The following is a 16,227-nucleotide window of genomic DNA, read 5'->3' as shown; positions in this document are numbered from 1 at the left end:
CTAAGAAAAAAAGCCGGTATTACAGACGGCTTTAGGATCCCCTTAAGGTGATCCTAAAGCCGTGATCCTAGCCGGTTTTTTTCGGTTTTTTTCTTAGCACTAATCTTTTAATTGGTTTTATAGAAATGCAAAATTCTTGTCTAGAATTAAAGTACGCATCAAAATCTAGGTCATGGTGATCGAATTTATATCGAAAACGAAAAAAAAATAATATTTTTTGTTATACGTGACGACCACCACATATAAATTCGACCACCATGACCTAGATTTTGATGCGTACTTTAATTCTAGACAAGAATTTTGCATTTCTATAAAGCCAATTAAAAGATTAGTGATAAGAAAAAAACTGAAAAAAACCGGCTAGGATCACGGCTTTAGGATCACCTTAAGGGGATGCTGGAGCCGTCTGTTTTACCGGCATTTTTTGTCGGCACGTAGCGTCGTATTAATTTGACAGAATTAAAAATCCTTCTCCAGAATTGCAGTACATACATTAATGATTCGGGGAAACTCCGATTTTATATAGAAAACGAGAAAAAATTACGGAAGTACAGATTTCCTTATCCTACTCTTATCCCAATATGGCGTCTCGAGTTGCGGCGAGCTGTCAGCTTGTCACAAGATGTATTTCATATAAGAGATATACCATTGGTACGAACGCGAAAACAAGTTCCCCCGAATTGCACAACAAGAAAAACATCGATAAACCCTCCAAATCAAGATTTGGAAGCGTAATATAAAAGTATAATGTCGGTGTGCATCGTGCGTATGTGTGCGTGCAATGTAGCGCGCTATCCTTGTCTATATCTTTGTCTATACAAGAACAGATATAGTTCGCCGGTCTTCTTTACCGACGCCGATCGAGTACGGCTACGGCTCCAGCATCCCCTTAAGATGCTAATACGGCTCTGTGATTGGTTCATAACATCTTAAAGATTGTACTTAAGTCCCAGTCTACAATAGGTGTTTTAAGCCCTAAGCCCCAAAAAATTGACCAATCACAGTCAATTATTCTCCTCAAATTCAACTATGATTGAACAATTTCTTAAGGCTTAGGCCTTAAAACACCGGTTGTAGACGGGTACTAAGGCCGGTGTTCATGGTCAGTTCTTATATATTTAAGACCATCTTAAGTACAATTTTAAGATGTCATTAACCAATCACAGAGCCGTAATAGCATCTCAAGATATTACTTAAGACGGTCTTGAAATAAGATCTGATTATAAATACCGGCCTAAAGACGGTTTTAAATATAAGATCCGACTATGAATACCGGCTATAGACATATATAATAGACTGAGCATTCCTATTAGAGCTTCTGGCAAGATCTTAAGAACAAAAGATATTACTTGCTGAGACGCTTTCCTTTTCTAACATTTAGGTTAAGGTCGTTCTCCGGAAAATCAGTTTTCTCTAGATTTTCTTGAAACTGTGAATATACGTTAATTTAGGTGTGCTTAAAATGATGCTCTGTAGCATACCAGCATAACGTACCCGTGCATGCATGTTAATATTATTTCAATTTTTGTTATTTATTTATATTATACTAATCAACAACATCCAAAAGAACTATTTTTACTTTAAGATTTTTTTTTTGCGTTATTACGATAAATCAAGTAAGTAACGTTATATCGCTATTGCAAAAAAACGGGTATTTTCATAGTTAAAAAAAAAAATACTTTTTGGAATGGATCAAAAAACGAATTCAGCCATTTCAAAGAACAACTTTTTAGCTTTCAAACGCGACTTAAAAAATGTCGATATCTTTTTTTTCATAAAGTTATGCAATTTAAAAGAAAGTGAATTTTTATGAAAATTTTTTGAGAATGGTTTACATTTTCAAATGTATCTTTGTTTAAACAAGTAATGTAATAAATCTATCAACGCCATTGTATTTTTCAGAAAATTTCCAATTCAAAGAAAAAAAATTTGTTTTAATTGACAAATTACAGCCCGATATACAGTCAATCAAAGTCGCCGGGTTAGGCTAACCCATGTCCGTACGGAACGTAACTTTTTTATAGTCTGTACCCTGAGGGTTAAGACACAATTAGAAAAGGAAGCTCTCCAATCAGAATGCTCAGTCTATTGTATAGGTCTATGAAACAGATTATAGCTTTGTTCAGATTCTATTAATTTATGTTACTATTTACATATATTTAGTAGTTTATCCCTAAAGCTAAGACTATACACGATTCCCAATGTCGTGAATCGGGGATAATCTAACGCTAGTTTAGGGAAAATAAATTTTATTATGTGAATTTTATTAATGTTTTTTGTTGGTCTCCTTTAGGGTTTGAACGAGACAAAAATTCGAAAGGCGAAATATATTCTAGTTTTATATTTAATGCATGTATTTTAGATATTTATATTTTTCCATTTTAATAAAAATCATACAAAAATATTCAGATTCAATTTCTCATCTTTCTTTGTCGTATATACATTTTTTTATTAGGAAGATACAGTAACAGAATACCATGAATTAAGGGACTAATTAATGAGTTTCCATTACACTTGGCATGCTTAAAGATAGGATTAAGGACAAAAGAATCTACATATCGCCAGAAAGTTTTATTATCTTCAAAAAAATGAATTACCTTATCACATTATATGGTGTTATCGATAGTTATCAATTATGGCTAACAACGCAATTTATACATTGCATTAAATGAGTGAGAATGCACATGATTGATAGTAATTCCATACTTCACTTCCTGTATGCTTTTTTACTTCTCATTAGCGGCCAGGCATTATTACCCATCTTCCATTATTATCCATCTTCTCTCGTCCCTCGGACGAGCAAACGACTTCACTGACAGTGAATGCTCCTGGGGATTATTAGTGGTTCCTGTTGAGTTCATCTCAATGTCCATCAGTTTGTCTTCATCCCGTTTGTAATCTATTAAAAAAATTATCTTATTATAGGGAACGTATATGAAACATCCCACTGAACTGTGGGCTTGATGAGCAATGAAACTAGCTTATCGTATATTTATATGAACGCCAGATAAAGTCGATGAAATCAGAGAAATTATTAACAATTAGTGAAGTAGCTGTATGTTACTTCACTCTCTTTGAATTGACTTTTCATGATTCTACTAACTTGCAAAATTGAATTTAAACGCAAAATGTGAAATAAAGAGTACACATATATCTTATACTTGATAAATATTTCGTAAAATGAGAGAGTGCATTTTTTGGAAGTATAACAAGAGACGTAATGCTTTTCGATGAAACAGTTAATAGGAGCGCTGTACAGGTCGACAATTTAAGAAAATTTTCTGCGACTTTCTTCCATCAACATCAAGATACGAGCTGTTCTGAAGACATAATAGCATGTCGTACAAACGTGGCGCTTAGTCTCATCGCGAGCGGAATTTTAGAATTTAGTCTGCGGAACGAGATTCGGCGGCGATAACGATATTAAGGCTGCGTTCCTTTTGATACTTTCAGCGCTGTAAGCATTATTCTATCTCCGTTGCACATTGAATATCAAATAGAGATGGAGCGACGCTTTCAGCGTTGAAAGCGTCAAAAGGAACACAGCCTAAAACAAACGATTCGCAAATTGCGGCGACAAAAGTTAGCAAGAAACCAGCATGCGTTCTTTTCAATTCACGCATCGCATTCGTTTATCCTTGAGCTCTAATTCCATCTCATGAAACACTGATAAACGCAGTTAATTTAACGCCCATGGAGACCCGTGATAGGCTTCGACGTTGCGAGTTGCGAGATGCAATATATCAATTTAATTTCATTCTATTAGAAAAATTACTACGACCAATTTGATATTTATGCATAGATTAATATAAATATAAAAAGAACACAGACTAATATAATTAATCTCGTATAATGCGCAATTTTTAATTCATTAAATTATATAAAAATATTATTTGTGTGACCATCGGATTTGTCTACAGTAATAAGAAATCTATTCCTTAAGGTGATCCTAAAGCCGTGATCCTAACCGGTTTTTTTCTTAGCACTAATCTTTTAATTGGCTTTATAGAAATGCAAAATTCCTGTCTAAAATTAAAGTACGCATTAAAATCTAGGTCATGGTGGTCGAATTTATATCGAAAACGAAAAAAAATTAATATTTTTTGTTATACGTGACGACAATATTTGCTTTGTACAAAAATTTCACAATAAATATCCACAAAATTAGACCGGCATGACCTAGGGACAACATGTAAGAACAATATCGTGCAATTGGAACTCAGAATAAAAGCTTACAAAAAAAGATTAATTGTAATGAATGCAATATAACCTATAACCATATCTATCCTTGTCTATCATCATTGTCTATACAAGGACAGATATAGAATTCGGTCGGTAATACAGACGGCTTTAGGATCCTCTTAAGGTGACTTAAAGCTGTCTGTAATACCTACACTCGTTTTTAACAATATTTGCTTCGTATAAAAATTCTACAACTTGATGTTACAAAATGAGGGTGCAGGTCCATTCAGTAGACATCAAGGAATATCATACTGTTTGTAGAATTAGGCTGAGACTCTAAACAAAAAAGTTAAACGAAAAGTACGATAATGTACGTACATTACGTTCACGTAATCGTACTTTTCGTTTAACTTTTTTGTTTAGAGTCTCAACCTAATTCTACAAACAGTATGATATTCCTTAATGTCTACTGAATGGACCTGCACCCTCATTTTGTAACATCAAGTTGTAGAATTTTTATACGAAGCAAATATTGTTAAAAACGAGTGTAGGTATTACAGACAGCTTTAGCATCACTTTAAAGGGATCCTATAGTGGCAGTGCACTTTATGCACTAGTGCAGTTTAAACTGCACTTTAACTCCGTATTTTATTTATTATAAACTTTTAAGAGCCAAAATGGAAAATTCGGCTCTGTCGCAATGTGCGGCTGATCTTACTGATTAAAATGAGCATAAGTTTAATGAGATTCGTTAATTAATTTGGCTAGACTTTTAAAAAAACCATTTGTAGTTCGAACTTTTTAAAAGTTTAGCCAAATTAATTAACGAATCTCATTAAACTTATGCTCGTTTTAATCAGTAAGATCAGCCGCACATCGCGACAGAGCCGGATTTTCCATTTTGGCTCTTAAAAATTTATAATAAATAAAATACGGAGTTAAAGTGCAGTTTAAACTGCACTAGTGCATAAAGTGCACTGCCACTATAGGATTCCCTTAATCAAGTGAAAGAAAAGAAAGGAGTGAGAAATATCTAAGCGGAGGAAATAATGTAGATCCGTTTTAATTGATAGAGATCTAGGTGGACAGTCATTAGTTGCATCTTAACGAAAGATGTTTCACGAGTTATGTAGCAAAGATGGAATTAGAATCGATGCACTTCTGTCGCAATGCGCAACACGCTGAGAGATCATCAAGAAGAAAATGCGGCCGCTTTCCTTATACGCGCTTCGACGATTCTTTTCTTTTTTCATTTAACAGTTCTGCGTTTTGTTCGACCGGACATTCTCCATTCGCACTTATGGAACACTGATATAGGTGTGATATGAGTGGTAGAGGACCCCTTTCCCCCCTGAGAGATAGGCGCTCTTGGATTTGTCTCAACAGATAAAGTATAAAGGTTCGCACGCGTTGAACATACCTTTTCCTGGTTAAATTCAAAGCACGCCAGCTTTGAGCGCAAACGCAATTTGTGGCGCATTATCCACATATCGCAGGTTGCTTTATTCGCCGATCGCCGCATCTACGGGTAGCCACGCATAGCGAGAGTAATCGTCGTAATCGATTTCTTCAATAATCGCAGGTCGACAAGCCGCCCGCCACCACCAGGATAACGCGTTCATCGCACGTTCACAAACCGGCGTTTCAGTACAGGCCTAACTAAGTAAACTGCACCAACTGGAGATTGACTTGGCGTTTTGCATTGTCATCTTTATTATGTTTTTCCAATTTTCCAACGTGTCTCACAAAATATTCCACGTTTAGAGATACTATTAGACGGACTCTTACACTCTTATGAAGATCGTTGATACTTTGTAAAAGAGATAATAATTCTCGCGTATATCATCGTTTAGTCTATCCTCTAAAAATGAATCAAGATTACAATGCAGAACGTTGACGAATTAAGAATTAACATTAAATAACATAGTTGCACGCACGCTAATTATTACTAATTGGCTTGCTCTGCTCGCTCCTACGAGTGATACAAGTTGATGTATTAGATAGACAACTAATACTATCCGATGTCGATGTGCTGTAACTTGATGGTCTCTTCTATGAAGTAACTGATCAGCGTTACGTAATGTTAAAAAGTAAAGAGAGAGGTTATGCTTTAAAACTCATAATAAAAATAATATAAAGAGATGAGATAGAGAGGAATAAAGATAAAATAACTTGAGAATAAATTGCAAAATTTTTGCTTATGCGAATTGATACATTAAATAGATGCACTACTCGATGAAGTAACATTCTAATTGTATTGTAGCGAATAGAGAGCTTTCCAGCAAGCGACACAAATCGACACAAATGTCGTTTTGTCTTTGTTACTCATTGCCAAAAAAGAAAGATAGAACGACGTTTGTGTCGACTTGTGTCGCTTGCTGGAAAGCTCCTATATGTTGGCAATTGGTAAATAATTAAACTTCATTTTATTACGCACAAAAAGACTGCAAGAGAAGAAGCGATAAATTATATTACATTATTAGAGACTCTTTCGTAAAGATTGCTTTAGGGCATTCACATTTGCACTTTATTTGTTTTATATAAAGGTACATTGTGATAACTGCTATCTATTCTTTGCCTTATGAACATTTGGAAACATTATTCAAGTTCTTATGTGTAAAAAAAAGATTATACAGCGGTATTATTGTATTATAGTATAAGTCACCTTTGTAGAATTAACACTATGGGATACAACAAAATCATCTATACGCTATAACGTAGGCGTTAAGAAAATTAAGTTGAGGAAAATGCTAAACCCACGCTAGATAACATTGTGCTTTTTCAATTCATAGCAAAAGGGAGCACAGGGAAAAAAAATTGAACGTAAACTGCATGAATAATGTAATGCTGAAAATTCTCTTCAAATATACATAGTAAGGCTAACATAGCAAGTTTATAATAAATTGATTAATCGATCGATTTATAAACTGATCCATGGTGTATTAAAAAAAAACTGGGCTTAAATTCAATTAATTATTTATATATCATCTATTGATAATCTTATTGTTACCGTATTTTACGATACAATTAAACGATATTCTATTGTAAGTTTTATATAGTTTTCATTATAATATATATATTGTGGACTCAGTGACGGACGCAGAGGGCAATTCCTAGGTAATTGAGTCCGATAAGCGAATAATCGCTGCTAAAAGGCGGTGATCTTTTGTTTACGATTTGTTTTTGTTTTGTTTTTTTCGGTCGCCTTTCGCATGCGCTAGTGCGTTTAGTACACTTTTAGTACCTCGGTGGCATCGCGTCTGCCGGACCTGGGAAGCTAAAAGGTCAGAAAATGAAAAATCGCAGAATTAATTACGTGATCGCCTTGCTATGCAAGGAGCAAGATTAAAGTATAAGATGTAACACTGGCGTGCGCGATCACGGGACGCGTTCAGATGCGGGATCGAAATTGTAATTCCGATTACGGTGGAATGGTGTTAAGGAAGCCTTGTGGATGTTTTTCTTTGTTCCACGTCGCAGCGCATATAACGCAGATTTTGTCGAAAGGTACAGCTACCAGATCTGGACATTCTATCGTCGTTATCCGTTATTGAATCTATTCATCTGTGAGTTACTAAATCTATTTTTTGGATGATGTCAAGAGAGATAAAGAGTCGTAGTTTCATTACTCACAGACTCAACACATTACAGCATATTATGTATAAAGATTTCAAAAACAATCTAATTTGTGTGAACGTGGAAAACATAACTATACATTCGTAAAACTTAATACCGTCGATGAGAGCAAAGCTCACGCCCAGTTCTGATTAACTGTCATACATGTAAGAAGCCGGTCGATAACGCCGCAATCGTACATCGTCTCTCCGTGCACTGTCGCAAGTGCATTTGAAAACTGATTCGAACTCCGTGAAGAACAGAAGTCTCACGTTGTCGAAAGACCTTTGTCGGATGTTCACGGTTGGGCGCAGTAGCTACGACGCAACGCATTTTTTTTTCGTTTCTCAGAACGAAACGTTTCTCAAATTGGGAAAACGTCTTAGATCGCGTTTCAGAAAACTCTTAGAGGGGAAGAGCAAATATGAAGGATGTGTATTTGTAGCTTCGCAGGCTACAATTTTGCGATGCGCAGAGGCGCAGTGTATCGCGGTGGTCAGTTTGTGTTCGCGATGAATGTGCGGGAGGTGCGCGAGGTCGAAGACCCCGTCTCCTATGAGATGTGTCTCCAGAAACTTTCGCGGAACACCCTCTGCGCTGCGGAATTGTTCGCAGAAGCTAGCCACGTAATCGGAGATTTTTTTTCTCGTGTTTGCGGGAGAAGTTTCCGCCTTTCCGAGCGCATCTCGCCATTACGGAATTGCCGCAGGCTGATCGCATAGTGCATCTAGGATGGATATCGTGCTCGAGAAACTTCATCGCGGAGTACGTAAAAGAAGAGAGGTGATGTATCACTGTCATGATGACAAGTCCCCAAATCATTGTAAACCGTATGCTACATAATTATGTAACGATAAAAAGATTTAATCTGTAGAAGACTTCAAATTTATCCACAAAAATGTCAGTGTTTCTCAAATAATTTCTCCTCTTCTTTTGCATTTATTTCTTACGTACAAAAAATACGTAGGAATATCAAAGTCTTATTGTAATGGAAACGAATATAACTTGTAAGATATACGTCAAATACTCAATTTGGAAAATTTCGTGTATAAAACATAAGAATTATAAATATATATATAATGCAATTTCGTGCACAGAAAATAAAGAAATATCAAGTCAACACTTATATACTTGGTATATAACACATTTGGATATACGCAAGAATATATATAATCTTGAAATAAGATTATATTGCATTAAACGAAAGAAAACTTGCTTGAATGAAGTTACTTATATCGTTAAACAAAGTTTTTTATACAGTTCAATCAAGAAAAAAGTTTAAATAAAAAGTTAAAATTCTTATAAGATTATATATTCTTGCGTATATACAAATATATCAGTGTTGATTTGACATTTCTTTTTTTTCCTGTGTTATTAACTACGAGCGGTTGCGGTTGTTAGATCTGCGAGACTTTTAGCCATGGTGATATCAGCCTCTGTTCTCTTTTACACTCATAAGATTGAAACGTCGGCTCCCTACACGAGTACCAATGGAAGCAACGATTCGTATACGCAAAAACGCCCCTGTATATAGCCGAGTGTCACACCTTATACTTTTACACAAATATTCAACCTGCGTCGAATCCGCATATAGAAATTGCATGTTTTACATATAATCGAGGCAAGCACAAGGGAGGCGTATGTAGCGCTAAGGAAGAGTGAAGACGCCAGATTGACAAGCGTACGCAATATGGATTCTCTTCGCTTTTCAAACGTCAACATTTTACTTTTCATAGGTCGCAGTTTTGTCAGTGACAAGATTAGTGTACAAAATATATTAATAAAGTACAACTTACCGTCCGCCGCCACGTGGAGGACCATATGCATCTGGTCTGTCATATCCCTCGGCATAACTGCAACACAATGGACAAGATATCGTTAGTCGTATGGGGATAAAAGATTTTCCTTCTAGAGAAACGTAACAATTTGCAACTTACCCTCCAGCAACCGGTGGATATCCACCACTGGGCACAGCACTGCCAGGTCTTCTACTAAACATATCAGCTTGTGGTCCTGGACCAGTGCTGTAACTAGGTGCTCCTGTGCTATAGCTAGGTCCAGTGCTCATCGGCCTGTCAAATGGAGGTATATCATTACCAGGAGGACCATCCCTCTTTTCGTAGCCATAAGACATTGTAGCTCCCTGATTTACCCCCCCAGGCCCACCCCCCTGGCCCATCATATCCCCTGGCCCGCCCGGATAACCCCTGTTGTACACAATTTAACTCTGTTAACTTATTTTCATTCTATCCTGAGCGACAACGTTTTATATTTTTGCTTTATATTACTATATTATTAACATACAATTATTTCCTTTTATATGTTGTTACAAGGGCAGTGACATATATATATCATTTAATCATTTCAAAATATGAGTTTGAAAAAGCCTCTCAGGTTAGAATAAAAATCGCTCATGAGCTCTGCAAATTTCGTTAAACTGTTGGCAAATATCGATTATAAATGTATTTGTACCCATATTTTTAGTAAACTTAATGTACGGAATAATAAACTTAATAATTAAACTATATCGAAATCAGAAATCTAAATAAATTTTATCTTTTAATAATAGAACTTAAATTTACATTCTTAAAAATAGGAAAAGTTTAGTTGCGTACACTGAAAATTGCACCATCCAAATTTATACGCAATTATAATCGATTATAATTTAAAAAATTGGCTTGGAAACGTTTCAGTGCTGACATTCAAACTTTATACATGATAACAAATAATCTTAAAAAAAAAAAAAAAAAAAAGAGAGAGAGAGAGAGAGAGAGAGAGAAGAAACCACGCGCGTGTTGCAATAAAAGAAAGTAAAATAAAATTGTACAGTATAATGTAGATGATTGCCAACATTGCTGTTTTCAGCAATAGTGCTGTGCGATTAAATTCTTCAAAATTATTTTCAAAAATTAATATATAATTCTAGCGTAACATTTTAAATATGCATGCCAATATTAAAATAATCTACATTTCACTGCACATGAATTAGTTCTAAAATTAATTAAATCTACGTTTTATTAATAAAATATCGTGTAACAACATTCATTATAATATATGTAAAAAATGTTTTTCACAAAAAAACCACTATTATATTAACTATCACTATTATATATTATACTAGCTAGTTACCCGGAGCTTTGCACGGGCGTCTTTTTTTTTAAACTACTTTATTTGTGTTATTACATTTGTGTTCTAGCTAATCTTCTTATCCACCAATATATGATTCAAACACATATTTTCAATAACTTTCCACATCACCTATGAGGTACTATATATTATTATTATTAATGCGTTTCTTTAGTGGTATCCCCAGTATTTTAAATTCTTTAAAAGAGTCGTACTTAGTGACTTTTCCTGTTCAGATTTTTCTAATCAACCAAATCTTACAGAATTATATATGAAATAGAGGTAGAAAAGACTGAAGAATAGAATTATAAATAGCCCGATATCTCAAAATTGGCGGAAGTTAGAGCAACCACGGACATTTATCAAAAAATTCAAAAATTTATAAAGAAAGTACTTTTTTACCGATCCTCGCCAAATTCAATATCAACCTTATCAACCTTCCTTAAATGATACTCTATCCATCAAATAACTTATATATTTTTTAGGCAGAAATCGGTACCTCCTTCAACGATCCTCGCCAAATTCAAAACAATCTTCTTTTAATGATACTCTATATAAGATGACATGTATAACTTATATACTTTTTAGACAAAAACTGGCAACCCTTTCACCGATTCTCGCCAAATTCAATACCAACCTACCTTTAATAATACACTTTCCATAAAAAAAAATTTAGCTCATTATCTCAAAATTTGCAGAAATTAGAGCAATCACGTAGATTTTTTTAGACAGAAATCTGTAACCCTTTTATTATTAGCAATTTTTTGAATTCTATTATATTACTCAGTTTTTTCTACCCTTATTTCATATATAATACTTTAAGATTTGGTTAATTAGTTTTTAAGTTAATAACGTTCAAACATACACCATCCGTAAGAATTTTATATATTAGTATAGATTAAATTTTCAAAATTATATATCAAGGATATAATTGAATGTCGTATATGAATTTTACAATTGAAAGCTAATGTTGTTCAAATTGCCCTTTCAAACCAAAGTGGTATAAGCGTATGTAACTCAAGTATTTCTGAAATATAAGTAAAAGAATGGCCTTCAGAATGGCTTGTACCTAGCATTCACTGCTTTTACGGACCTACTTTGGTTTGAGAGATAACTCAGTGGAAAATTCAAAATGTGTACAATAGAATCAAAAATTGCGATTTCATAGGTTTGATAAAAGAGCAAAATTATAGCCGTTACGTTACCAGTGGCTCTCATCATATCCCACATCAGTGTACCCAGTTCCATATCCAGTTGTAGCAACGGCGCCACCACCGTTTCTCATTGGTCCAGTCGCACTTCGATCATAATCGTTTCTCGCTGTATAATCAACCGTGCGACTGGCACCAAAATTATCAGTACGACCGTAATCAACTGGGCCAGGTGCGCCACGATTGAAATCACCGGCCATGCCGCCGCCAACTACTGTAAACAACTTAAGTATTAAGATGCTGGATTACATCAGCCTCTCGTGTTTGTTTCACTTAGAAAGTTTGTGCATCCCTTTTATCTCGCAGAGGTCTTATCATCAAGAACTGAAAGATCAATGAACGGCTAAATACGCGTGTTAAACGAGAAATATTGACTGAAGAACTAACCAGATGGGAAAACATAAAAGTACAACTGAATATTTTAACTCGTATCTAATTCTTTAAAGTGATGTAAGCGCAGGTTCAGACGAACTAAAAGCGATCTTTTATCATCGAAACTAAGATCATACCCGTTTATTATTTGTAAATGTCACGCGTAATGAGTTAAGGAAATGCTGTTCTTTTTCAGTTTACGTGACTACTCCACATCTATCGACACGCAGATGGTGGGTCTACAAGTGCGGTTGCAGAGGGACATAATCACATACTTTTAAAGCTGCACAAACACCACTCACCATTATAATTACCATAGTCTGTTCTAGCGCCGAAGTCAGCGCGGCCATAGTCAGCCGTTCGTCCGTAGTCCGCCGCACCGGTTGGCCCGTATCCTCCCACGGCACCGGCAGCCGGTCCGTATCCACCGCCCATCCCTGGCGCCGTCGAGGTGTAACCCATCGTCGCGCCACCCACGTTCTGACCATAAGCCCCACGATCGGCGTAGCCCGCACCGAAGTCCGCCCCACGGCCGCTAAAGTCGCCAGCCCCGCGATTGTAATCGGTGTACCCGGTTGCGACGCCACCTGCAGCAGATCCATCGTAACCAACGAGTTGGATCGGAAGAACTGCAAAGCACGCCGAGATATGAAATTGATTTTTTAGTGTACACTGTCAGAAGTTTACGTCATTATTTCATTCCAACATACTATTTTCTCAAATGGCTACGTTGTATCGTTGCGCAGAGGTTGCTAGATGGTTTTAATTAGACGAATCCCCTACTTTCTACGCTCATCGGTGCGGGATAGGAGAGATGAAAAAAATATATGAAATACCAACGAAAAAGAAAATATTATAGTAACGCTATCATGAACGTAACATAAACGCATGTACGAGGCGATGCAGATACTTGAGGAAAATTAAATGAGAAAATAGTCTTGTCGGAATTTACAATACTGAGGTATAAATTATACCAACCTCTTCTATCATTGTATGGTCCAGGACGAGCGTCTCTACCACCGTCTCGTCCCCCCCTACCACCTCTCATTGGTCCACCTCTTCGGTCATCTCGGCGTCCTCCTCCGCCTCCGCGTGACTTTCCAGTTGACTGTTCCACGTTGATCGTCGCTCCCTTAAAGTTGGAATTGTGGAGTGCCTTGATCGCCGCTGCCGCGTCTTCCTCCCGTGCCATGTGGACGAAACCATATCGATTCATCACGTCGCACTCAGTCACCTCACCGAAGCGCAAGAACAATTGCCGCAACTCATCGTTGCGACAATTTTCTGGCAACCGGCCGACAAATATTTTCGTTTTCCTCTGCGAAACACGAAAAAATAATGCGCGATGCGCATTACTATCACGCCCAGCATCAATCGTCAAGAATCTTAAACGCTAATAAATTGTTATAAGTAAAACAAGATTATGAGATAAAAAGACTGCGATTTAAAATATGAGACTTGTGTATCTCAGAAGCCGATCATACGTCTTTCATAGAAAGTATGGTGTCTGTTCGAGATTTGTTATCGCTCAGTCGTTAAAACGCAATTTTACAGAATGTACAAAGCTACAATAATGTAAAATACACTGAGCATATCATTAATACGTACGGTCAGTAAACCAGTTAAATTGTTACATAGCAAAATAAGGATTTGAATTCTAATCTTTTACTCCTCAACGAGATATTTATTTAATATCTTTTGTCGTGTACAGAGAGAAAGTAATCAGTCAACTACAAAAAATATATAATTATTTATATGATCTTACCGGCTGATTAGATGACACCATCTGAAACAATTGTTCACCAGGTTAATGTACAAATACATATTATAATTAATACAAATACATATTATGGTTAACACAAGTACATAAAATAATTTTCATTTCTATAATTTCTTTTACACCAAGTAATTCTCTCACGAATGCAATTATAATTTGTCACGAGTAATAAAAGAATTACACGAATTAATAATTTTAACATAAAAAGAATGACCCCAAAAACACACGTTTTTAGCAGCTTAGCAGCTTATTTTGGTGGTTCTTGAAATTCGAATCAAATTGTATGCCAAACAATGCTATATGATGGGACATTAATCTCAAAAAAATTTAAAGTTGAGCATAGGGCTAGTTTTGGAGATACGGGGAGTCAAAGTGACCAAATTCCCAATATTGTTCAAGTACAATAGACACAAAAAGGAAATTAAAACTTCTTTGATAATAGTGGTATTTTGAATAAAATTAGTCCGAATTAGTTCTCTGATTACCGTACTAAAAATCTATCCCTTCTACCCCTATTGCTTAATTTTTTAAAGAGATAAAACTCCAAAAAAAGTTTTTGCTGAATTTCTGGAAAACGGATAGAGATACGAAAAAATGTTTTGAATGGAAGTTATTTGTCTAAAAATTCTCACAAAAAAGTTCTTTTATTTTTTTTTCGTAGGACTCACTCTTTGGCCGGAAACCGCGCCTGAAGAAAGATAATATAATTTTTGAAAATAAAACCCCTTGTTTGTGTGCACAATGCCAGGCAACAGGCAATGGGAATAGAAATCAGACATCATGTATAAATGCAGAATAAACAGTGACACAGGCAATAGACACAGAGTTTTCGTCATGTTCGAAATTCTGTGCCTATTGCCTGTTGCCAACCAATCATAGCATTCGAATTTTTTAGGTTGTAATTAACTATTTTTTGGTTATTTCCTGTGCCTATTGCCTGTTGCCTGGCATTGTGTAAGGGGCTAAGGAACTATCATCATCATAAAAAATAAGTGTCAATATTTTAAGATATAACTAGAAAGATTTTACTTAAATATTGCGAACTGTGATATTTATACCACATGTATTTAAGATGTTTAAAGTCTTTTATGCCCGATCTACAATAGCTGTAGTAAGCTGTAGTAAGCCTCAAGCCGTAAGAAATTGACCAATTACAGGCAAATGTGAGGAGAATAATCGACTGTGATTGGTCAATTTCTTACATCTTGAGGCTTACTACAGCTTACTACAGCTATTGTAGATCGGGCATTATAAGGAGCTAGAAATTGACAGTTAGAAATTGTTAATGTACAATTATATCTAAAAATATAGATACTTATTTTTGTGATGATAGTTCCTTAAGAAGATTCTCTTTATTTTCAAAAATTATCTTTTTTCAGGAGCGATTTTCGGTCAAAGGGTGATGGCCCTCGCACACTGGACGCGATGAGCGATATCCAATGAGAGTTCTGGTTTTCCAATGACATCCGGAAAAAGCAGAGCTCTCATTGGCTATCGCTCATCGCTCATCGCGTCCAGTGTGCCATGAGTCCTATGGGGACAAAAAAGAGAGAAAGAAAGAAAGAAAGAAAAAGAGAGAGAGAGAGAGAGAGAGAGAGAGAGAGGAGGGAGAGGGAGAGGAGAGAGAGGGAGAGGAGGGGGAGGGAGAAAGAAAGAGGGAGAAGAGAGAGGAGAGAGAGAAAACTTTTTTGTGCAGAATTCCTAGACAACCAACTTCCATTCGAAATACTTTTTCCGATTACATATCTCTATCCGTTTTCCAGAAATTCAGCAAAAACTTCTTTTGGGGACAGTTTTACCTCTTTAAAATGTGTGTTTTTGGGGTCACTCTTTGTATTCTGCTTTATTTTTTTCTATTTATTTACATATAAATAGACTAAATATGACTATAATAAAAAAAATTTCTTAACTTTAGTTCAAAAAATATAGATTATACATAATAAT

General features: G+C 35.7%; 1 protein-coding gene across 5 annotated transcripts; it reads right to left on the bottom strand.

Moving 5' to 3' along the window:
- Positions 1-2,789: 2,789 nt before the first annotated feature.
- Positions 2,790-14,365, bottom strand: LOC112466891 (glycine-rich cell wall structural protein 1.8-like). 5 transcript variants are annotated; one of them, XM_025035236.1, is made up of 7 exons: positions 14,272-14,365; positions 13,485-13,824; positions 12,821-13,135; positions 12,129-12,348; positions 9,735-9,869; positions 9,594-9,650; positions 2,790-2,899 (listed from the first exon to the last, which is right to left on the bottom strand). In XM_025035236.1, exons 1-7 carry the CDS (start codon positions 14,290-14,292, stop codon positions 2,884-2,886), a joined length of 1,104 nt encoding a protein of 367 aa, XP_024891004.1. In that variant the 5' UTR covers positions 14,293-14,365; the 3' UTR covers positions 2,790-2,883. The 5 variants fall into 5 exon arrangements, with proteins under 5 accessions (XP_024891004.1, XP_024891002.1, XP_024891003.1 ...); XM_025035234.1 differs by lacking the exon at positions 2,790-2,899 and adding an exon at positions 6,677-7,459; XM_025035235.1 differs by lacking the exon at positions 2,790-2,899 and adding an exon at positions 6,677-7,459 and having other exon boundaries at positions 12,129-12,345.
- Between the last annotated feature and the right edge of the window lie 1,862 nt (positions 14,366-16,227).

This window comes from Temnothorax curvispinosus, unplaced genomic scaffold (assembly GCF_003070985.1).
Source record: "Temnothorax curvispinosus isolate PA1 unplaced genomic scaffold, ASM307098v1 QBEX01016661.1, whole genome shotgun sequence".
In the NCBI taxonomy this organism is placed as follows: Eukaryota; Metazoa; Arthropoda; class Insecta; order Hymenoptera; family Formicidae; genus Temnothorax; species Temnothorax curvispinosus.
Note: the sequence above shows the minus strand (reverse complement) of the source record. Positions and strands in the feature narration are given on the sequence as shown.